At 53.6% G+C, this 23,747-nt stretch overlaps 1 protein-coding gene across 1 annotated transcript; it reads left to right on the forward strand.

Moving 5' to 3' along the window:
• Window positions 1-401: 401 nt before the first annotated feature.
• Nos3 (nitric oxide synthase 3) lies at window positions 402-23,740 on the forward strand. Its single transcript, XM_042677201.1, has 26 exons — window positions 402-583; window positions 2,425-2,527; window positions 3,102-3,235; window positions 3,343-3,505; window positions 4,998-5,089; window positions 5,180-5,321; window positions 5,825-5,964; window positions 6,062-6,236; window positions 6,829-6,930; window positions 7,806-8,000; window positions 8,143-8,216; window positions 8,345-8,489; window positions 9,143-9,247; window positions 14,807-14,874; window positions 15,212-15,328; window positions 15,422-15,596; window positions 18,176-18,308; window positions 18,428-18,506; window positions 18,584-18,771; window positions 19,268-19,440; window positions 19,834-20,044; window positions 20,125-20,212; window positions 21,012-21,133; window positions 22,463-22,611; window positions 22,799-22,993; window positions 23,165-23,740. The coding sequence occupies exons 1-26, from the start codon at window positions 408-410 to the stop codon at window positions 23,324-23,326; spliced, it is 3,606 nt and encodes a 1,201-aa protein (XP_042533135.1). The 5' UTR covers window positions 402-407; the 3' UTR covers window positions 23,327-23,740.
• The last annotated feature ends 7 nt before the right edge of the window (window positions 23,741-23,747 follow it).

Here is a 23,747-nt window from a genome sequence, read left to right on the forward strand (position 1 = left end):
GTCTACTAGCACTGTGCTCCACATCTACCCCTTGTGGTGTGACCCTAGCGAAGCATCTTTCTGACTCTGGTTGCTCTTACTGCCCCCCCCCCCCCCCAAAGCCACCCCCACCGCAGTGCAGTTCCTGCACTCCAGGCCCAGGTCTCCACAGGACACCTGGGTTCCCACGTACCAGCTCTAGCCCTCATGACGGAGCCCAGGCGTCCGGCCCCCCACCCTCTGGGCCAGCGGGCATGGAGCCGAGGCTTCAGAGCCTCGCAGCAGCCTTGTTCCTGTCCCATTGTGTATGAGGCAGGGCGGGGCGAGGGCCAGCCCTGGAGAGCCCCCTCCCACTGCACCCTCCTTGCTTCCTAAGGAAAAGGCCAGGGCTCTGCTCAAGCAGACAGCCGAGCTGACGCGCCGCTGACATGGGCAACCTGAAGAGTGTGGGCCAGGAGCCCGGGCCACCCTGCGGCCTGGGGCTGGGGCTGGGCCTCGGATTGTGTGGCAAGCAGGGTCCGGCCACTCCTGCCTCAGCCTCAGCCTCAGAGCCCGGGCGGGCACCAGCATCCCCACCCCCGACCTCACCCGCGCCAGACCACAGGTGAGAAAACCCCATGACTGGAAGCAGGTGGGCAGGAGGGCTGCGTGTTCACCTGAAGCCAGGGCTAGGCAGGCCCAAGAGAGATCCTCAGTAAATATATATATATATATATATATATATATATATATATATATATATATTATTGTTATCATTATTATTATTAGTGTGGCCAGAGCAGGACTGGCTGGAAGACTCTGGAAAGAGATCGGGATCGAGGCTGGCGTGACGGGTCAAAGTCGGAAGTATGGGGCCTGCTCTAGAATTGGGCCAGGGCTCAAATGCTGTTTGGCTATCAAGAGCTGTTTGACTTCAAACAACTTGCTTAATGTCTCTGAGCCTCTGTTATGGAAAATGGAGTCTTCTTAGTATCCTTACCCCATGGCCTGTACATTTCTAGCTTACAAGCCTTCAGCAAGTAGTGGTGGTGATTCATTAACCTGGGGGGGGGGGGGGGGGGGAATGAGACAGAAGCTGGGGATGAGCTTCTTGTTGAGTGAGAAAGTGGGGTGTCATGGGACGGGGAGCAAGCTGGCTCAGGAGTCTCAGGTCCAATGCTCCCACATAGGGCTGAAGGCCAGGCTCTGCCGCTCAGGCAGGCGCAGCATGATCCGAGTCCCTCCCTTCCTCCCCGGCTGGCTGGTAGCTCTGGGAGGAAGTGATAAGGCCTCCAAGGCTTCCCTTCACACAACGCTACTGTCAGGAGGGGTGTGAGTGGGAGGAAAATCAGAACGGAGGAATCCCTGCTAGGCTTACCCTTAGCGCAGGCTCTGGGCTCTGTTACCCCTTCAGAAGGGCCTATGCTTTCGTTCATTTTACATTGCTACGGCCTAGAGGTCCGGATGACTTAGAAAGAGTAGAGGTTGGCTGGGTACAACGACTCATGCCTGTAGTACCAGCTCAGGAGGCAGAGATTAGTAGACTCAAGGTTCAAGGACAGCTTGAACAAAAAGGTAGACTTTATCTAGACCAAAAAACTGGGCATGGTTGTATGCTTGTGATCCACCAGAAGTAGAACTGTGACTCAAGCGGTAGAGCACCAATCCTGAGTGGAAACAAAAACAAAAACAAAAACCTGAAAGACAGAGCTCAGGCCCCAGCACTGGCACTGAGAGAGAGAGACAGAGATAGAGACAGAGACAGGGAGAGGGAGAGGAAGAGGCAGAGGGAGAGGGAGAGAGAAAGAGGGAGGAGGAGAGGGCGAGAGAGAGAAAGAGAGAGAGAGAGAGAGAGAGGTTTATTTTGCTCCTAGTTCTAGAAGCTAGAGATCCCAGAGCGAGCATGGTGTTGGCTCTGCTCAGTCCCTGACCAGCGCCTCATGCCGCAGCCTCTCATGGTGAGAGATCACATGGTAAGACAGAGCCAGTGGCCGCGCATGTTCTTCTAACAAAGCCACTTGCACTGACCCATGGACCCATCCATGAGAGCAGAGTGCTCTCACTGCCATCAACTCCAAAGATCCCACCGCTCAACTCTGCTACACTGAAACCCACATGGCCACCATGTGAAACGAGGTGGGAAGAGCACATTCAGCTCATGGCAGCACCTCAGGTGCAAAGGTCAGCATGGACATGGAAGGAGGACCCGGCGGGGACTGGCACTCAGGAGCTAGGCCCTGACAGGCCCAGGCCACTATAGTCAGAGCTCAGACTGTCCCTGCGTACTCCAGATGGGTGGCCTTGGATCCCTGGTCAGCAGGCCCTCCTCCTAACCTGGGGTGCCAGCCGATGCGTCAGGAAGCAGACAGAAAGGCGGTGATAAAGCAGTGGGGTCACTGATGCTGTAGGAGGGGGCCTCAAGGCTGTACGCTCCCCCCACACAACTCCCTCCCTGGCTTCCAACAGCTCCCCGCTAACCCGGCCACCAGAGGGGCCCAGGTTCCCTCGAGTGAAGAACTGGGAAGTGGGCAGCATTGCCTATGACACCCTGTGCGCCCAGGCTCAGCAGGTGAGATGGGCTCACCGCGGGCGGGGGGGGGGGGGTGCTGGGAGGGGCGGCTTCCTCACGCCACCCTGCTCTGAATCTGCCCCGTCTCCCAAAAAGACAAGGAGCCGGGCACCTGCGGCTCACGCCTGTCATCCCAGCTACTCAGGAGGCTGAGATCTGAGGCTTGCAGTTCAAAGCCAGCCCAGACTCTTCTCTCCAATTAACCACTCAAAAACCAAAGTGGTGCTGTGGCTCAAAGTGGTAGAGCACTAGCCTTGAGCAAATGAGATCAGGAACAGCACCCAGAGAGAGACATTGTGGGGGGGGGGGGAGGGGGGGAGCTGTGACGAACCAAAGGAACTGATGGGCCTGTGAGGACTTTGGTGACCCCCAGCCTTACCCAAGTCCTGACCCTAGTTCTGCCCTAAACCCGCCCACCCTCACCCCACTTCCAGTCTCAGCCCTGGCCTGCGTCCACCCCGGGCTAGACTCTGTCAGCATCTCTCCCAAGTTCCCTATAGTCCCTGCTGCCCCACTATAGACCCTGCACAATGCCCTGGTCCTGACCTTTGTGTTCCCCACTCTCCTGACCCAGGATGGACCCTGCACCCCAAGACGCTGCCTGGGCTCCCTTGTGTTTCCAAGGAAACTACAGAGCTCCTCCCCGCCAGAGCAGCTGCTGGGTCAGGCCAGGGACTTCATTAACCAGTACTACAGCTCCATCAAGAGGTGAGGCCTTCGCTGACACCCAGGCTCCCCTCCATGCCATGGAACCCCAATCCTCGACCCAGGGCCTCCCCTCTTACCCTGTGACCATTCTTACCACACTCCCCCAGGAGCGGCTCCCAGGCCCATGAGCAGCGGCTTCAGGAGGTCGAGGCTGAGGTGGCATCCACAGGCACCTACCAGCTCCGGGAGAGCGAGCTGGTATTCGGGGCCAAGCAGGCCTGGCGCAACGCTCCCCGCTGTGTAGGCCGGATCCAGTGGGGAAAGCTGCAGGTGTGGCCAGCTGACCTGGGAACAGAGGGTGGGCATGGACACAGGCAGTTCCTGAGGTCTCTTGGGGGTGGGGGTGGGGGCGGAGGAGGTTCCATACAGTGGGGGGCTTTCTGCCTCTTACCTACATGGCTGCCACCTGGTTAGGAAGCTGTACACTAGTGACTTGGAAATGTCCAGGCCTACTGGGTACAATGGTGGTTGAGCAGGGATAACTCCCCGCCCCCCCCCCATGGTTGTCAGGGGTAAGAGAAGCTTCTGCAAGAGGCCTGCCAAATGGCTACTTGTGCCATGTGGGCCTCACTGCCCAGCTGGATCCTGACTGCCACCCTCTGTCCCACACCCTCCTTCACAACCTGCCCACAAACCAGAGCTAAGCTGGGTTACTAGAAAGCTGAGGCCTTGGCATGAAGAGATACAAGGGACCACAGGGGAATTGGACCTGTGACCTTGGCCTTCTGAGCTCTTAAGTGGTCACCAAAGAATGTGGAATACAGCCACATGCCCAGCAAATCCAAAGGTGTCTCCAATAAAGCAACTATCCTTAGCAAGGCTCTGGTGGCTTACGCCTGTCATCCTAGCTACTCAGGAGGCTGAGATCTGAGAATCACAGTTAAAATCAACCCAGGCAGGGGTTGGGAAGGTGGCTCAGTGGTAGAGCGCTTGCCTTGCATGCCTGAGGCCCTGGGTTCGATTCCTCAGCACCACATAAGAAAAAAAAAAAAAAATCAACCCGGGCAGACAAATCCATGAGACTGTTATCTCCAGTTAATCAACAAAAAAACCAGAAGCGGAGCTATGGTTAAGTAGTAGAACACCAGCCATGAGCGAAAAAGCCAAGCAAGAGCTCAAGACCCTGAGTTCAAACCTCCGTACCAACACATACCGAATATATATATATGTATATATATATATATATATATATATACATATATATATATATATATATATATATATGCTTCCTAACAGTTGTCTGACTATTTAAGTTGTTCAAAGCTTTATCTAACTTTCAACCCATTAGAGCTTCCACAATGGTCTTCACTCCCTGCATGTCTCTACCTTGACCCCAGCCACTGCCTCCTGCTGCCCCGTTACGTTTCCTCCTCTCCCAGCCTCTTCTTCCTGCCATCACAATGTAAGCATTGGCAGAGGCCCAAGAGGCCACCTAGCACAGCCCCTGCCCCCTTCCCAGCAGCAGAGAGCTCGGGGGAGAGCCGGGACTCTGCTCGAGCATCATAGTGTGCAACCTACTCCTAGGTGGCTGTGCCCTTCCTCCAGCATGGCTGGCACCAGGAAGCTTCTGGAGGACCGGGGAAAACACGTCCTCTAGGAAGGAGTTAGGCTATACTGAGGACACATGGGATGGGAGAACTGGTTAAGTGGACAGAGGGCGGCTTCCCTGCCTCCTTCCCAGTGAATCACACACCTGGCCTCTGGGGTTGCTGCTCAAGACCCCAACTCTCTTCTTGCCCTTTCTCTGTCTTGGCGGGCCCAGGTGTTTGATGCCCGGGATTGTAGGACTGCACAGGAAATGTTTACCTACATCTGTAATCACGTCAAGTATGCCACCAACCGTGGTAACCTTCGGTAAGTGCTTCCATCCAACCACACCAGAGCCCATCCTGACGCCAGGCCAGGTGAAGGAGGGCCTCTGACCAGCTCTAATCCCCCCATCAGCTCGGCCATCACGGTGTTCCCCCAGCGCTGCCCAGGCCGAGGAGACTTCCGAATCTGGAACAGCCAGCTGGTGCGCTACGCGGGGTACAGGCAGCAGGATGGCTCCGTGAGAGGGGACCCTGCCAACGTGGAGATCACTGAGGTGGGTACAGAGGCAAGAGTGGGCAAATGAAGAGGAGGAGGCAGGGGCCATCCAGCCAGAGAGGGGTTAGTGAACAGGAAGAGAAGACCCTTCCTTCGAATGAAAGATGAGAGATGTAAAACAATCAGGGCCTGCGAGTTAGGCCTTGGTAGCTTCTCAGGAGGCTGAGATGTGAGGATCACAGTTCAAAGCCACCCAGGCAGGAAAGTCCATGAAATTCCTATCTCCAGCTAATCACCAAAAAGCCAGAAGTAAAGCTGTGGCTTAAGTAGTAGAGTTCTAGCCTTGAGCAAAAAGCTCAGGGACAGAGCCTAGGCCCTGAGTTCAAGCCCCAGTAATCACACACACACACATACACACACACACACACACATCCTGGAGTAGCTGTAGACACCTAGCCAATGCAGGAGCCTTGAGGCGAAAGGTGGGAGATAGCTGACGGAGAGGACCCCTCAGGAGGTCGGGTTGAGGCCTTGGGACCTGTGTTTGCCTGCCCCCTGCAGCTCTGCATCCAGCATGGCTGGACCCCAGGAAATGGCCGTTTTGATGTGCTACCCCTGCTGCTCCAGGCTCCTGATGAGCCCCCAGAACTCTTCACCCTGCCCCCCGAGCTTGTCCTCGAGGTGCCCCTGGAGCACCCCACGTGAGCATGGAGGGATGATGTGGGGTGGCAAGGAGGGGCAGTGGGGGACACCTGCAAGGGCTCTACATGGCCTCATCCAAACCTGACGCCGTCCCAGGCTGGAGTGGTTCGTGGCCCTGGGCCTGCGCTGGTACGCCCTCCCGGCAGTATCCAACATGCTTCTGGAAATTGGGGGCCTGGAGTTCCCCGCGGCCCCGTTCAGCGGCTGGTACATGAGTACTGAGATCGGAATGAGGAACCTGTGTGACCCTCACCGCTACAACATCTTGGAGGTGAGGAGCCACTGCGGGGGTGGGGGACAGAGGGCGACAGGTAGGCAGGACACAGCCCTGCACACAGCATCCCCCCCCAACATGCCAGCAGCGATCTGAGCTGAGTCAATTCCAAGGACACAAACTCTGGAACCATCCAGGCAATGGGGAGTGCGCTAATCTCTAGTTCTGCATCTCTCATAAGGTTGTCAGAGGGGACTTTGACTCCAAAAAGAAAGTTCAAGATCTTTGAAGGAGTTTCAAAGATGAGAAACTGCCCCAGTAGCTGTAATACTAGCTACTCAGGAGGCTGAGATCTGAGGATCATGGTTTGAAGCTAATCGAGGCAAGAAAGTCCATGAGACAGGGACAGTGCCAACTCCCTAAGTTCAAGTCCCAGGACCAGCACCAATACATAAATAAAACTGAGAAACTAAGTCCCAGAACTGAGAAGCGACTTGCCCAAGTTCCCTCTGTGCTCCATGATGCCTTTGTAGGAGAAAAGGCTGATGCAACCCGCACTGGGTGGTCAGCCTCTGACAGTGCCTTCCCCGCCCTGCTCCACCTACTACCCATTGCCTCTGTCCCTGCCAACACCCACTGCCCTGCCCAGGACGTGGCCGTCTGCATGGACCTGGACACCCGGACAACCTCGTCCCTGTGGAAAGACAAGGCAGCGGTGGAAATTAACGTGGCTGTGCTGCACAGTTACCAGGTGGACAGGCCCACGCTGGCCGGGAGGGCAAAGGGGGCTGGGAGGAATGAAGAACAGGGGGCACATAGAAACTAGGGCAGGGCTTAGACGGCTGCAAGTTCATACGCGAGGCCTGCCGCAGGGACGGCGTATGGCGGGCAGCTCGTGCCAGGAACCTTGTTCAGTAATCCTATCCCCAGAGGATGCTGTGGGACCCAGTGCAACATGGAAACTCCAATAGTAGAATGGAAGATGTGAGAACAGTAGTGCAGTGCATGCTGGGAGGGGTAGTTTGGTGAAACTGGTATCTGCTGAATACTTCAATGAGGAATGAAGGGTTCAGGAGGGGCCAGGGATGTGGCTCAGTGGCTGTGTGTTTGCCTAGCATGCTCGAAACCCTGAGTTTTGGACTCCTCAGCAATGCAAAAAGAAAAATAAACCTAGCTACTCAGAGGCTGAGATCTGAGGTCACAGCTCGAAATCAGAACTGTGTCCCAGGCAGAAAAGTCCATGAGACTCATATTTCTAATTAACCACCAGAAAAGCTGCAAGTCAAGCTGGGGCTCAAGTGGTAAGAGTACCAGCCTTGAGGAATAAAAAAAAAAAGCTAAGGGACAGTGCCCAGGCCTCAGTTCAAGCCCCAGAACTGGCACCAAAAAAAGAAGGGTATTTTGGGGTTGAGAGAGAGGCACACAGAGAGTGAAAATGAGAGCAGCTATTGCATGTGACATAGAATGTGACCTTGCAAGCTACAGTTTGGGGGTGCTATTCTGGTGTGAGGGGATACGGTCTGTGTCAGGGACTCGGGGCACAGTGTTTGGGTAACAAGTGGTGTCGTTAGAGGGTGGGCCTGGGGGCTGATTCTGAGCCTGGCCTCTCTCCCTCCCCCACCTCAGCTGGCCAAAGTGACCATTGTGGATCACCATGCGGCCACGGCCTCCTTCATGAAGCACCTGGAGAACGAGCAGAAGGCCAGGGGGGGCTGCCCCGCTGACTGGGCCTGGATCGTGCCCCCCATCTCAGGCAGCCTCACTCCTGTCTTCCATCAAGAGATGGTCAACTATTTCCTATCCCCTGCCTTCCGCTATCAGGTGTCCACCCGACTGCTTCCTGTGCCCCCTCCCAACTCTAACTCTGAAGCCCCCAGGAAGCACTAATCGTCGCTGTCTCCCTCTCCTCACTCTCCTCTTCCTTCTCCCTCTCCCGCCTCTCCTCCCCATCGCTTCCCTGCAGCCAGACCCCTGGAAGGGGGGTACAGCCAAGGGTGCCGGCATCACCAGGAAGAAGACCTTTAAGGAAGTAGCCAAGTGGGTACCCTGGAAGTGCACCCCTCCCCCCACACACAACAGCCTGTGATGATGGGGCTGGACCCCTGCGGGGGGGGGGGGCTGAGCTTCTGGGCACCTAAATACCCCCACCCCACTCTCACCTGCAGTGCGGTGAAGATCTCCGCCTCGCTCATGGGCACGGTGATGGCGAAGCGCGTGAAGGCGACCATCTTGTATGGCTCAGAGACCGGCCGGGCACAGAGTTACGCACAGCAGCTGGGGAGGCTCTTCCGGAAGGCGTTCGACCCCCGGGTAGGGCTGAGCCCAGTAGCAGGAGGCCAGAGAGGGGTGGTTGGTCAGAATTTCCAGAGGTACTCAGGAACTCAGGGGAGGTCCAAAAGACAGAGCTCAATGAAGGGCACTGGCTCACACCTATAATCTTAGCTACTCAGGAGGCTGAGATCTGAGGATTGCAGTTTGAAGCCAGTGAGACTCTTATCTCCAATTAAGCACCAAAAAAAGTCACACATGGAGCTGTGGTTCAAGTGGTAGAGCACTAGCCTTGAGCAAATTCAGGCAGACCTCAGGAGGAATCCTGGAGCCCATGAGATTCAGAGTCGAGTCAGGGCCTGAAGCTTGCCCAGAGGTTCAGAGTGAGAAGGAAAAGGACAGCAAGAAATCTGGGCACTGGAGGCTCACTCTGTAATCCTGGCTACTCAGGACTAGTTCTGAGGAGTGCAGTTCAAAGCCAGCCCAGGCAGGAAATTCCATGAGACTCTTATCTCCAATGAACCACCAGAAAACCGGAAGTGGCACTGTGGCTCAAGTGGTAGAGCACTCGCCTTGAGCTGAAGAGCTCAGGTACAATGCTCAGGCCCAGAGTTCAAGCCCCACAACCGGCCAAAAAAATAAAGGTGGGGCGGCAGCAAGAGTGGAGTCCCCATCTCTCCTGTCCTCACCCACAGGTCCTGTGCATGGATGAGTATGACGTGGTGTCCCTGGAGCATGAGACCCTGGTATTGGTGGTGACCAGCACCTTTGGGAATGGGGATCCCCCAGAGAATGGAGAGGTAAGGCCTTCTAGACTGGGGGGAATGAGTTGAGATTCAAAACTAGAGTGGTTGGATAGGCGCTTACACACACACACACACACACACATACCCCACCAGGATGGAAAGCAAAGATATGCAGGGAAATTCCCCCACAATTCCAGTGTGACCTTCTGTACAAGAGCAAACCACACCCTAGCCACAACCTCCCCCACACGAACCTACTGCACTGCGCCTCCAGGTCATCTCCGTTATCAGGGTAACGCTGACCAAGGAGGTCAGACTGCCCCTGGGAGCTGACAGCGTGAACAGCAGGGACACTCCACTCCATTCCCTGTTGCAGCTTTTCCCTTCCTTCCTAACAAAGGAGCACTTCTAGTTGCCAACAGAGGTTTAAAAAACCTCTCTTGTTCAACAATAACAAAAAAAAGAACTACAGCACCACCATCCAGTGAGTTTCCAGTTGATGCTTCTGAGCTCCCCAAGGGAGCTGCACTTAGTTCTCTTACCTGTTTCCAGAGTCAACTGCCCTGCCTTCTAAGTGCCCCCCTGCACGCTGAGAAAGCTGGTGCCTACAGCAGGCTGGCTTTTCCTGCATAACTTTTATTGTTTTTATGATTTTATTAGCATATATTAGTTGCATAAGAGTTGTGATATTCCCATACATACATATAACGTACCCCATCATTAAACTCACCCCTTCCAACTCTCTCCCTCATCTCTTTTACCCTTCTTCAAACAATCTCAACAGGTTTCATTGTCCTGTTTTCATACATGCTTATCAAGTACTTTGACTGTATTCACACTCATTTACCCTCTCCTTGGCCTTGCCTCTCTGGTGGCACCCACCCCCAAGAAAGCCCATTCATAGGCCCCAGAGTGTGTGTGTGTGTGTGTGTGTGTGTGTGTGTGTGTGTGTGTGTGTGTGTGTGTGTGTGTGTGTGTGTGTGTGTGTGTGTGTGTGTGTGTGCATGTTGCCAGTACTGGGGCTTAAATTCAAGGCCTGAGTACTGTCCCTTAGCTTTTTTTCACTCAAGGCTGGCAGTCTACCACTTGAGTCACAGCTCTACTTTTAGCTTTTTGGTAATTATTTGGAGATAAGAGTCTCCTGGTCCTTTCTGCGTAAGCTGGCTTTGAACTTCAATCCTGAGATTTCATTCTCTTGAGTAGCTAGGATAGGATTACAGGCAGAGCCATCAGTGCCCTGCCATAGGCTTAAGCTCTGATGGAAGCTTCCCCCTCTGTCTGCCTCTCCATGTCAGCTCTCCTTCTGACCTGAAAAACAAAAAACTACTAGCACCTGTCTGAGCATCTGCTCAGCATCTGTTCAGGTGTCCTTGCTGGGTCAGGATGTGGCAGCGGGAGGGTAGCTGGGAAAGCTTGATTTTACAACAAAGCTACTCCTGTCACAACCCACTAATCCATTCATCTGTGAATGCATTTATCCATTCATGAAAGCAAAGTCCCAAGAACCCTCAGGCCCATCAGCCTCCAACATCCCAAATGTTAACTCGTGACTTTTCCAACACCTGAATTCTGGAGACACTCAAATCATAAGCTGAACTATGTATTTTTTTTTTTCAATATAAAAGTAGTACTGGCTGGTAATGTGGCTCAGTGGTAGAGCGCTTGCCATAGCATGCATGAAGCCCTGGTTCAATTCCTTGGTACCACATAAACAAAATCAATAAAAGCAGTACAAACACCTATGTAACCCACAGTCCTAAGAAGCTATAGACCATTTCCATCACCCCCGAAAGCTCCCTCATCAATTCCTCCCAGTTGCTGTCCTTTCCAGTCTGTCTCCTTGCCCCAGTTGTGATTTCTGTCACGTTAGGCAGGTTTCTCCTGCTCCAGAGCGTCAGATAAATGGAAGTGTGTGGCACGTGCCCTGTCACTTGGCCTGCTTTGGAGGCTCGTGTGTGCAGTCGTACGGTTCATGCCCTGTCTCTTTGTGCTGCTAAGTGCTCACTGCGTGACTAGGCTGTTTGTTTATCCATGATCCTGTTGATAGACACTTGGGCTCTTTCCAGTTTGGGGGATTATGAAGAAAGCTGTTACGAATATTTTTGTACCAGGCTTTTGCGGGCTTATGTTTTCATTTCTCTAGGAGTGGAATTACTGGGTCATAGGGTACATGTAAGTTTAACTTTTTTTTAAACTGCCAAGCGGCCAGATTGAACCATACTCTTATGATCTGCATTTCAATTTTATGTCAAAAAAATTTTTTGCGCTGGTCCTGGGATTTAAACTCAAGACCTGGGCACTGTCCTGAGCTCTTTTTGCTCAAAACTAGCAATCTTATCACTTGAGCCACAGTTCCACTTCCAGCTTTTTGGTGGTTAATTGGGGATAAGAGTCTCACAGACTTTCCTACATGGGCTGGCTTTGAACTGTGAGCCTCAGATCTCAGCCTCCTGAGCAGCTAGGATTAGAGGCATGCACCACTGGCACCCAGCATCTCACAATTTTTTTTTTTTTTGCGGGGCGGGGGAGGTCAGTCATGGGGCTTGAACTCTGTCCCTGAGCTCTTCACCTCAAGGCTAGCACTATCACTTGAGCCACAGGACCACTACCAGTTTTCTGGTGGTTTATTGGAGATAAGAGTCTCACAGACTTCCCTGCCTGGGCTGGCTTTGAACCACGATCCTCAGATCTCAGCTCCTGAGTAGCTAGGATTACAGGCATGAGCCACTGGCATCCTGCTCTCACAATTTTTAAGTGAAACAAATATAGGAATATGTCCACAGAAAATGAGGTATATCCACCAAAAAGATGAACAATAGTATTTATAGCAGCATTGCATATAAATTTGCCCACACTAGTGACAATCAACAAAGATTGGATAAATAAGTTATGGATATTCAAATGTAATACAACAATACAGCAATAGGCGTGAACAAATTACAATACATTATAACCGTAATACAGATATCAAAACAGAGTAAAAGAAGTCTCTCTCTGGGGCTGGGAAGGTGGCTCAGTGGTAGAGCGCTTGCCTTGCATGCATGAGGCCCTGGGTTCGATTCCTCAGCACCACATAAGCAAAGAAAAAAGCCGGAAGTGGTGCTGTGGCTCAAGTGGTAGAGCACTAGCCTTGAGCTGAAGAGCTGAGGGACAGCACCCAAGCCCAGAGTTCAGGTCCCACGACCGGGCCCCTCCATCCCCCCCAAAAAAAAGTCTCTCTCTCTCTCTCTCTCTCTCTCTCTCTCACACACACACACACACACACACACACACACACACACACACACACACCACATCATAGCACATGTTATAGGATACATTATAGAATGAAATTCAGAAACAGGCAACTTTAAAACCCAGTCTTCAGATCACAGCCTTCTTAGTTAGGATTGTAGGCATGAGCCACCAGCACTGAGCCCTGTATGCTTTTAAGCAAGCTAGTCATTAATTAAATGCTTATCTCTGGCTCCTGCTTTCCAGGCCTCCTTTTTCCTGATCTATCCTGCCCCAAAGTCACACATGCTGATTATTGTGAACCGATAGACTCATTACCCAACTGCATCTATAAAATATTTAGATGTGATTTCCTGTTAGCTCTCTTGTCTGTCTAGCTGTTTTCACAGCACTGAGATATGGGCAACCTCACTTGTAATGCCCTCTGGGTACCAGGACACTGCACAAGGAGAGCTCTGTTCACCCCTGAGTTGGCTGAAGCACCAGGGCCTCTCACCCTTGATATGGAAGGAAAAAACATCTCCCCAGCAGCCACCAGCACAATCTGACCACCTCCACGAAGTGTTTAAACCCTTCAAGCAGCCCCACTTCTATGGACTAGAGGGGAGATTTTCAAACAAGGAAGCACTCAAACCGTGTGTGAGAGAGTGCTTGAGCATTGCTTGTAACCCCCCACTGGCTTCAGTCAGAGGGAGTTGTGCACCATGGTATACACAAATGGAAGAACAATTAAAGTAACCATTAGATCCAGGTGCTTGTGGTTCACCTGCAATCCTCGCAGAGGCTGACATCTGAGAAGCATGGTTCCAAGCCAGCCCAGGGAAGAAAGTCTGTGAGACTGTATCTCCAATTAATCCCCAAAAAAAAAGCTGGAAATGAAGCTGTGGCTCAAGTGGTAGAGTCTAACCTTAAGCAGAAAATGCCAAGTGGTAGCACAAGGCCCTGAGTTCAAGCCCTAGTAATGGTACAAAAAGAAAAGAATGAGGACAAGCTGACATATTGATGTCCACGATAGGTTATGATAAAAAGCAGGCAAGTATAATATACTAAGTGTGGACAGATCACAGCTCAGGATGGTTTGGCTTATGACTTTGTACTTTATGAGAGCATCCATTAGAAGCCATGCTTTCAATCTTGAGTGTGGCTCTTTGCCCAGACTGGAGCTACGTGGTGGGATCCACTCTACATGGTAGCCACAGCTCCCAGTCAGCCCTGTAGCCATGTGGTGTGAGTGAAGAGTGGGTGAGTGGAACTATTTTTCACTGGCAACATGCTCACTTCACAATGGCTTCCTCTAACCACACTGTAAAGCCACGTGCATATGGGCATTGACCAAGGACTAGAAGGTTCCCATCTGTCGTAGTGGATGTTATAGGAAGTAAAACAAGCCAAGAGAAGGGCAGTCAACTCTTCAAAAAGCAAGACTTTTGAAATTCTCAAGACCAAAATTAGAAGTTGGATGGACACCAATGGTTCATGTTTCTAATCCTAACTACTCAAGAGGCTGGGATCTGAAGAGTGAGGTCACAAACCAGCCCAAGCAGGAAAGTCTGTGAGACTCTCATCCCCAGTTAATCAGCAAAAAAAACAACAACAGGGCTGGGATGTAGCTCAGTGGCAAAGCGCTTGCCTAGCAAGTGCAACGTCCTGGGTTCGATCCCTAGTACCAAAAAAGAAAAGACAAAAAAAATACAGTTTTAAAAAAAAAAAAAAGGAGCTGGGAAAGTGGCTCAGTGGTAGAGCTCTCGCCTTGCATGCATGAGGCCCTGGGTTCCATTCCTCAGCACCACATAAGTAGAAAGAAAAAAAAAAAAAAACAGAAGTGGCGCTGTAGCTCAAGTGGTAGAGTGCTAGCCTTGAGCTGAAGAGCTGAGGTACAGCGCCCAGGCCCAGAGTTCAGGCCCCACAACCGGACCGTAATAAATAAATAAATAAAAGAACTAGAGGCTTGGGAAGGTGGCTCAGTGGTAGAGTGCTTGCCTTGCATGCATGAGGCCCTGGGTTCGATTCCTCAGTACCACATTAACAAAAAAGGCTGGAAGTGGTGCTGTTGGCTCAAGTGGTAGAGCGCTGGCCTTGAGCTGAAGAGCTGAGGGGCAGTGCCCAGGCCAAAAGTCTAAGCCCCATGCCTGACCAAAAAAAAAAAAACTAGAAATAGGGATGTGGCTTAATACTTGAGTGAAAAAGTGCAAGGCCCTGAATTCAAGTGCCAGTACTGACACCGAGAGAGAGAGAGAGAGAGAGAGAGAGAGAGAGAGAGAGAGAGAGACAGAGAGAGAGAGGGAGGGAGAGAAAGAGAGTTGCTAACAAAGACTAATAAGGACTAGATTGCTGTATTATCTGAAATAAAACTAACTTGATGCAAATGCTCCCTGGCAGAGCTTCGCAGCGGCACTGATGGAGATGTCTGGCCCCTACAACAGCTCCCCCCGCCCAGAGCAGCACAAGTGAGTAGCTCCCAGCAACTTCAGCCACTTAGAGACATTTTCAGATGCACAAGGAAAGAGCACACACACACATGCACGCACGTGCTCGCACACACACACACACACACACAGCCCGCAACAAACTGCAGCACCCAGTCCCAGGGCCTTCCCTCTCCGGGGACCAAAGCCCCCAAACCCCTAAGACCTCCTTCAGCGGGAGGCATGACTGAGCAGAGCCTCAGTCCCTCAGAGGACAGGGCCCTTCTCACCCTAGAGGTAGGGACCCCCTAAACTGTTCCCTGGCTGGGCCAGATCTCTGTGAACCCCACACCCACCCATGTCTTCATTCTCTTGTCAGGAGTTACAAAATCCGCTTCAACAGTGTCTCCTGCTCAGACCCGCTGGTGACCTCTTGGCGGCGCAAGAGGAAGGAATCCAGTAACACAGACAGTGCGGGGGCCCTGGGGACCCTCAGGTTGGGGGTGCTCCCCAGAGGGGGTGTACAGGAGGCAAGCTGCTGAAGCAGTGGCTGGCCAGGGGGACTCCAGCAATGCCTCCTGCACCTCAGGTTCTGTGTGTTCGGGCTGGGCTCCCGGGCATATCCCCACTTCTGTGCCTTTGCGCGGGCGGTGGACACCAGGCTGGAAGAGCTGGGTGGAGAGCGGCTGCTGCAGCTGGGCCAGGGAGACGAGCTGTGTGGCCAGGAGGAGGCCTTCCGAGGCTGGGCCCAGGCCGCCTTCCAGGTGAGACCCGGGCCGGCTTCTCACTGACTCACGCCACTCTGGAGCCCCTCCCGCATACCCTCATGGCTGAGAGCTGTTCCCTGGCCCCATTCTGTTCCTCTCCAATCCACCCTTATTTTGTCACTTTGTCGCTGCAGTCAGCCCTCTGGGCTCAGTCCCAAGTGGACAACGGGGCCCTACCAACAGAAAAGGTTGGGTAGAAGCATGTCCTGAGAGAGCAGGGAGGACTGCAAGAGGCTGCCTCAGCCTTAGCCAGGCACAGGCTAGCCCACGCACGGAGGAGGGCGCAGGCTCGAGCCCCAGGCAGGAAGGAGGAACGAGGAGCCAGAGGACCAGATGGAGGACAGGGTTGAAGCAGAAGCCAGCAGGAGCTTCAGGAAGTTGAAGCCAGACTAACATGGACAGGGCCTGGCCTAGAGAGTTGGTCTTGACCAAGGAGTGTCCCAGGGAATGATTTATTTTTTTTTTTTTTGGTTGGTCATGGGGCTTGAACTCTGGGCCTGGACGCTGTCCCTGTGCAGCTCAGCTCAAGGTTAGCACTCCACCACTTAAACCACAGCACCACTTCCAGTTTTCTGGTGGATTCTTGGTGGTGGTGGTGGTGGTTTTTTTGTTTGTTTTGTTTTTTTGTCAGTTGTGGGGCCTGAACTCCAGACTTGGGCACTGTCCCTCAGTTCTTCAGCTCAAGTACTCTACCACTAGAGCCACAGCATCACTTCCAGCTTTTTCTGCCTATGTGGTACTGAGGAATTGAACACAGGGCCTCATGCATGCGAGGCAAACTCTCTATCTAGTGGTTAATTGGAGATAAGTGTCTCACGGACTTTACTGCCCAAGCTGGCTTTGAACCATGATCCTCAGAGCTCAGCCTCCTGAGTAGCTAGGATTACAGGCGAGACCCACTGGCGTCCGGCGACTGATTTCTCTTAACTCTGGGCTTCCTTGGGGTGGTGCTGCTTGTCTACGGATTATACCTGAACCCAGCAAGGGCTCCCTCTCCAGAGGTCACAGTACTCAGCCCAGGGAGGGCTGCCCCAGCATCCATCCATCCATCCATCCACCTAGGGTACACATTCAACAGGTTTGAGTCAATGCAAGGAGAAGAGCTTCCTTGGAGGTGGGCATGGAGCTGGTTTGCTGGGGAGGAGAAAGCCAAACTGGAGAAGCAGCCCCAGATTGAGAAGTGAATGGGTGGGGTTGAAGTGGGGCTCAGTTGGTAGTGGGCTAACCAATGAGCAAAAGCATCAGATACCAAGTTAGAGTCTCAGTCTTAAACCAAAATAAGAGAAGTGATGGAAAATAAGGCCCAGAGCCTGGCATGGTGGTTCATACCTATCTCAGCACTTGGGAAGCTAAAGCAGAAGAATCAAGAGTTTGAGTCCAGTTTGGGCTACACAGCCAGACCCTGTCCCAAACAAATAAATAAGACCTAGAGAACACAGACAAGAAGAGCCATTAGAAGTTTCAGAGTGGGACAAGACCACAACATGAAGTCTTAGGAATACAGCTCTGTGGTGCCGGCAAATGTGAGCATCTGAGAAGCAGGAAGACTGGGGCGGTAGCAGTGGGGATAGGAAGGAAGGGAGGGGGCTAAGGAAGGAAGGAAGAGATATAAGACTGCTCACACTACAAAAGAAACAGCAGAAGGACCTGGTGATATGGTGCTCAGCCAATCATGGAAGAGCCCTGGATCTCAAACCTGGAATGGGCCAAGCAGCTGGCTGGCCTTGTACCTCCCCAGACAGCACATGAGCCTGCCCTTCACCCTCGACCCCTGTCGTGACACAGCCTAGACTCTGCATGTGCTATACTAAGGGCTTCACATACAGCCTTCACTAGAATCCAGTGAGGTATCAAAATGGGGAAACAGAAGCATGTAAGATGTAAGTACAGTCAGAACTCAAATGCACGTCTGGTGTACAGCTCACTCACTGAGCACCACGCAACAGGCACTGGACTCCCTGGAGCACAGGATCAACACTCACTAGGCAAGCAGCCAGCAGGTACAACCAGTCAATGCGGCCAGGCTATAATCCTAGCTACTCAACAGGCTGAGACCTGAGGATCAAGGTTCACATCCAGCCTGGGCAGAAAAGTCCATGAGATTCTTATCTCCATTTAACCACCTAAAGGCCAGAAGTGGAGCTGTGGCTCCAGTGGTAGAGTGCTAGCCTTGCATACAAAAGAGTTCAGGGAGCAGAACTCATCCAGATCTGAGCGTATGCCCCAGAACACACACACACACACACACACACACACACAAAGTCAATACACACCATGAGCAGCCAGCAGCACCCTGGGCCAATGGCTAAGCCATGACATGGGCTGGAGAACAAGGTGCCATGGTCAGAGCTGTCTGTTTCAGTCTCATTTCATTCTCCAGCCCATCTCTCCTCGCCACCCCCCCCATCCTCCCCACCCATGAGGCCACAGCCCCCAGGAACAAACCCAGGCTACCCTGGCTCCGCAGCGAGCCACTGGCACAGCTGCACCTCCCTTGGCACACTCTTCCCGGGTTCCTCACTTGGGCCTCTCCCTGGTGGCAGGAGGTCATCAGCCCTGGCCCATTCACCCCTCAGGCCTCCTGTGAGACCTTCTGTGTGGGAGAAGATGCCAAGGCTGCCGCCCGGGACATATTCAGCCCCAAACGCAGCTGGAAACGCCAGAGATACCGGCTGAGTACCCAGGCCGAGGGCCTGCAGCTGCTGCCAGGTGTGACCCTGACCTCTCTGATCCTGTTGGCTCCCTGGGGTCTCTGGGACCCCAGGATTCTCTCAGCAGTCAGGCTTGCTCCCTGGCTCAGGCCGCCCTCTCTCGCCCTCCCCTTCCAGGCCTCATCCATGTGCACAGGCGGAAGATGTTCCAGGCTACCATCCTCTCTGTGGAAAATCTACAAAGCAGCAAATCCACGTGAGGAAGGAGGCCCGATCCCTGCCCCTCCATGTACTCCTCTGCCCCCGCTAAAATCACTCCCTCCCCACCCATAGCCGAGCCACCATCCTGGTGCGCCTGGACACTGGAGGACAGGAGGGGCTTCACTACCAGCCTGGAGACCACATAGGTGTCTGTCCACCCAATCGACCTGGCCTGGTGGAGGCGCTGCTGAGCCGCGTAGAGGACCCCCCACCACCCACTGAGCCTATAGCAGTGGAGCAGCTGGAGAAGGGCAGCCCTGGTGAGGATGGGGCACTGGGCAGGACGGTGAGAGTCTGTCACATCCCCTGGCAGGGCTCCCCCTGGAGCTCAGCCCTGACTGGGTTGCCACCTTCCTTCACAGCTCAGCACGTCTTCAGGTCTATCTGTGCCAGATTGGCCTTGTTCCTGGATACCAACAAACCCCTTAAAGACCTTACCTCTCTCTAGGCTCTCCACAGTGCTTCCCCCTAGTGGTCTAGCTTGTGCTGTAACTAACGTCCTGCCAAATTACTGCCTGTGGAGTTAAACATAAGCTGGGTGAGGTCAGGGGCAGAGAAACCTCGACCAACCCCGTCCAACTAGGGGTCCCCAAACAAGCCCACCAGAGCCCCCAGACAGGCCTACCCCCACAGACCATGAGCCGTTTACCAGTAAGACAAGGTGAAGTCAAGTTAGTCCCCACCCAAAGCAAACAGCCCAGAAGAAGTCATTCCTCCTGGGACCCTTCCTCAAGGCCCCCTGTGTGCTCCCCCCAGGCGGCCCTCCCCCCGGCTGGGTCCGGGACCCGCGGCTGCCCCCGTGCACACTGCGCCAGGCACTCACATTCTTCCTGGACATCACGTCCCCACCCAGCCCTCGCCTCCTGCGACTGCTCAGCACCCTGGCTGAAGAACCCAGTGAACAACAGGAGCTAGAGGCCCTCAGCGAGGTAGGGGTGGCCCAGCAGGGAGCAGGGGCAAGCGGGGGGAAGAGGAATTGACAGGAGTCCTCAGGGGAGGTCTCCCTAGACTTTCACATCCTGGCCAGTATTTATTTAGTGGTGCTTTAAAACCAGCTCTATGCTGACCCATTTGTCTTTGGATGCGCAAGGCCTCTATTTGTGTGTGTGTTGTTGGTACAATCCTTAAGTCTCAGCCTCCAGAGAAGCTAGGATTACAAGCATGAGCCACCAACACCCAGCCCTGTGAGGTCTTAACAAGGTGTTGGTTGGCCTGAACTGAGCAGGGAGGAATCTTAAAGAGCCTCTCCTGGAAAGAGGTCAAGAAGGGAGATCAGTAGGCAGGGGATGGGGCTCCCAGCTGACCACACTCCACCTTACCAGGATCCCCGGCGCTACGAAGAGTGGAAGTGGTTCCGCTGTCCCACGCTGCTGGAGGTACTGGAGCAGTTCCCGTCAGTGGCGCTGCCTGCTCCCCTGCTCCTCACCCAGCTGCCCCTGCTCCAGCCCCGGTACTACTCTGTCAGCTCAGCACCGAGCACTCATCCGGGAGAGATCCACCTGACCGTCGCCGTGCTGGCCTATAGGACCCAGGGTAAGACCGGGAGCAGGACAGGCCTAGGCCTCAGCAGGCCCAAGTCAGCCCCGCATTGGCCTCTCTTCCCCATCCCCTAGATGGCCTGGGCCCCCTGCACTATGGAGTCTGCTCCACGTGGCTGAGCCAACTCAAGGCTGGAGACCTCGTGCCCTGCTTCATCAGGGGGTAAGTGAGCCGGGCAGGATGGAACGTCCCAGTGGGGAGAGGACAGGGAGGACAGGTGAGGAATCTGTGGGGAGGAGGGGTTCCCGCAGGGTCAGGTGGCAGCTACGAAGAACAGCACTGGGAGCGTGCAAGGAGGACCTGCAGAACAGCAAGGCTATGGGATCACTAGGTCACTCCAAAACCATAGCTGTGGGCCAGGCAGCCGTGGCTCACACCTGTAATGCTAGTGACTCAGGAGGCTGAGATCTGAGGATCACAGATCAAAGCCAGCCTATCTTCAATAAAGTAAGAAAAAGCTGGAAGTTTTGCTGTGATTCAAGTGGTAGAGCACTAGCCTTGAGCACAAAGAGGCTCGGGGACAGAGCCCAGACCCCAAGTTCAAGCCCGACTGGCAAAAAGAAAAAAACACATGGCTGAGCTTTGGGACTCACTTGAACTCAGGATCCTGCCCTGAAACTCCAATTCCCAGAGACACAACACAGAATAGGCCAGTGGTTCTGTGAAAGCAAGGCCTTTATTAAAAGACATGGTGCTAAGTGCTGGTGGTTCACATCTGTAACACCAACAACTTGAGAGGCTGAGATCTGAGGACGGCAGTTCAAAGCAAGCCAGAGCATAAAAGTCCATGAGACACTTATCCCCAACCGACCAGCAAAAAGGCAAAAATGGACGTAGAGTGGTACCTTGCCTTGAGCAAGGAGAGAGTGTGGCCTTGTGAGTTCAAGCCTCAGTACTGCCCCCTCCCCAAATATGAAGACATAAGGGACAGGAAGGGACCTAATGGAGTCTCTCTGGCTAGGGCTCCCTCCTTCCGGCTGCCACCTGATCCCAGCTTGCCCTGCATTCTGGTCGGCCCAGGCACTGGCATTGCCCCCTTCCGGGGCTTCTGGCAAGAGCGACTACACGACATTGAAAGCAAAGGTGAGTCTGGGCTATATGGACCACTGGAAGTCAGGAGAGTCACACAACCTAGGGACAAAGGGGTGAGACTTAAAGGAAGCAGGTAGGAAAGAAAGTATAAGAAAGGGAGGCCAAAGGTGGAAGGAAGTTTATTAGGGGAGACAAGAGGGAAGGGCTGATCCATGTTTGGCTTCTTGGTGCCTGGCACTTAAGTGAAGTAAATTAAAGATAAAAGAAAATGGAGGCGCTGGGAAGGTGGCTCAGTGGTAAAGCACTTGCCTTGCATGCATGAGGCCCTAGGTTCGATTCCTTATCACCACATAAGCAAAAAGAAAAAAGCCAAAAATGGTGCTGTGGCTCAAGTGGTAGAGCGCTAGCCTTGAGCTGAAGAGCTGAGGGACAGCACCCAGGCCCAGAGTTCAGGCCCCATGACCGGACCCCCCCCCCCAAAAAAAATGGAGGGACTAGGAATGTGGCTTAGTGATAGAGTGTTTGCCTTGCATACATGAAGCCTGGGTTCGATTCCTCAGTACCACCATAAACAGAAAAGGCCAGAAGTGGTGCTGTGGGTCAAGTGGTAGAGTGCTAGCCTTGAGCACACAGAGGCTCAGGGACAGCGCCCAGGCCCAGAGTTCAAGCCTCAGGACTGGCAAAAAAGAAAAAAGCAAAGAAAAAAAGAAAATACAAGTATGAAAGAGATAGAACAATAATATCAGACAATAAAAAGGTGCAAGACCTATGAAGTGATAGGTGTCCAGGTTGAAAGCCAGCCCAGGTAGACAAATCCAAGACACTTATCTCCAATTAACCAGAAAAAAGCTGAAAGTGGAGGAGTGGCTCAAGTTGGTAGAGTACCAGCCTTGAGTCAAAAGGCTGAGAGAAGGCAAGACTCAAAGCTCAAGCCCCAATACAAAAAAAGCCAGATGCAGTTGTCTCATGCCTGTAATCCAAGCTATATGCAGGAGGTTGTGATCTGCCAGCCCAGGCAGGAAAAATGTGTAAGATTCTTATCTCCACTAAACTACCAAAAACAACTCTAGAAGTGGAGTTGTGGTTCAGGTGGTAGAGTACTAGCTTTGAGCAAAAAGCTCAGGAACAGAGCCAGGGCCTTAAGCTCAAACCCCATGACCAACACACATACACACACACGAAGCAAGGTTGAAGGTGGGAGAATCTAGTTTGGATCAGGCAGAGGGTCAGTGTTCCAAGCAGTAGAGCTTGGAACATCGGAGAACTTCATAGCACTCAAAGCATTGCCCTAAAAGCCAAAGACCTGTTGTCAGCCTAGGTCAGGTGGCCAGTGGGTGGGGATGCCAGGCCCCGGCCATGCTATAGGGCCTCTGTCTGCAGGATTACAGCCCGCTCCCATGACTTTGGTGTTTGGCTGCCGATGCTCCCAACTCGATCATCTCTACCGCGACGAGGTGCGGGACGCCCAGCTGCGCGGGGTGTTTGGCCAGGTCCTCACGGCCTTCTCCAGGGAACCTGGAAGCCCCAAGGTGCGAGCCGATGAGGACAGTGAGGCCCAGGCCACCCCGACCCCACTCACCCCCAGACCGAGGCCCCTGAGTTCTCCCCAGCCCCCCCAGCCCGGGCTCGGCCCTTTGACCCTGCCCCGGGTGACGCCGGAGGGTGGCGGGAGTCTTTTCACAGCCAGGGCCGCCCCTTGTCCCGCCCGCCCCCCAGACCTACGTGCAGGACATCCTACGGACCGAGCTGGCAGCCGAGGTGCACCGCGTGCTGTGCCTCGAGCGAGGCCACATGTTTGTCTGTGGTGACGTCACCATGGCGACCAGCGTGCTGCAGACCGTGCAGCGAATCCTGGCCACAGAGGGCGACATGGAGCTTGACGCGGCGGGTGACGTCATCGGCGTGCTGCGGGTAAGGGGCGGGAGCCAAGGAGGCTCCAGCGTGGGCGGGGCGTGGCCTAGGCCGGGCCGCCCCCAGGTGCCAATACGGCCTGGAAGACTGCAGGGTGGGCATTCCGGCCTGGGGGGCTTCTGGCCCGCTGTGCACCCAGGGTTAAGTCACTCTGACCTCTTTCCCCCACAGGATCAGCAACGCTACCATGAAGACATTTTCGGGCTCACGCTGCGCACGCAGGAAGTGACAAGCCGAATACGCACCCAGAGCTTTTCCTTGCAGGAGAGGCAACTACGGGGTGCGGTGCCCTGGGCATTCGATCTCCCGGGCCCAGACAGCCCAGGCTCCTGACAGCCTCAGGCTTCCCACTCAGTTCCCAGAGAAGGGCTTCCACAGTCCTGTCTGCTGACCAGGGCCAGCCACCTCTCTCTACCATATATCTCCCGGTGCCTGTCCCTAGGCTTTGGAGATTCAGCTTCATTCCCCTAGAGAGTGACATGTCTCCTTTCTCCAGGCCCGGTTCCCCCGGCTGGGGGCTGGGGGCTGCTTAATCGAGAAATCCCAGCCTACTGCTACCTACTTGGTGTGCTTTAGGTGAACTGTAGAATCCCTTACTACTGTCAGGAGTATCTTAACCTTTAAAGCTTATCTTGAAATCATTGAAATATTTATTGTTGAAGATATATGTTTAGGTGCCTAGCCCCACCCCTGTGGATTACACTCAAAAGAATAAAAAGAAAGCCAAGTTATGCGTTTCAACTTGTACAGACAC

Source organism: Dipodomys spectabilis, unplaced genomic scaffold (genome assembly GCF_019054845.1).
Source record: "Dipodomys spectabilis isolate Male_0828 unplaced genomic scaffold, ASM1905484v1 ptg000034l, whole genome shotgun sequence".
NCBI lineage: Eukaryota > Metazoa > Chordata > Mammalia > Rodentia > Heteromyidae > Dipodomys > Dipodomys spectabilis.

What these genes read in the sequence shown, in the direction of transcription:
- Nos3 (XM_042677201.1), top strand. Translation starts at nt 408, where the DNA reads ATGGGCAACCTGAAGAGTGTGGGCCAGGAGCCCGGGCCACCCTGCGGC. An exon ending in CCAACGTGGAGATCACTGAG is followed by an intron (nt 5,322 to 5,824) that starts GTGGGTACAGAG and finishes TGCCCCCTGCAG; the next exon opens with CTCTGCATCCAGCATGGCTG. An exon ending in GGGCCCAGGCCGCCTTCCAG is followed by an intron (nt 15,597 to 18,175) that starts GTGAGACCCGGG and finishes TTCACCCCTCAG; the next exon opens with GCCTCCTGTGAGACCTTCTG.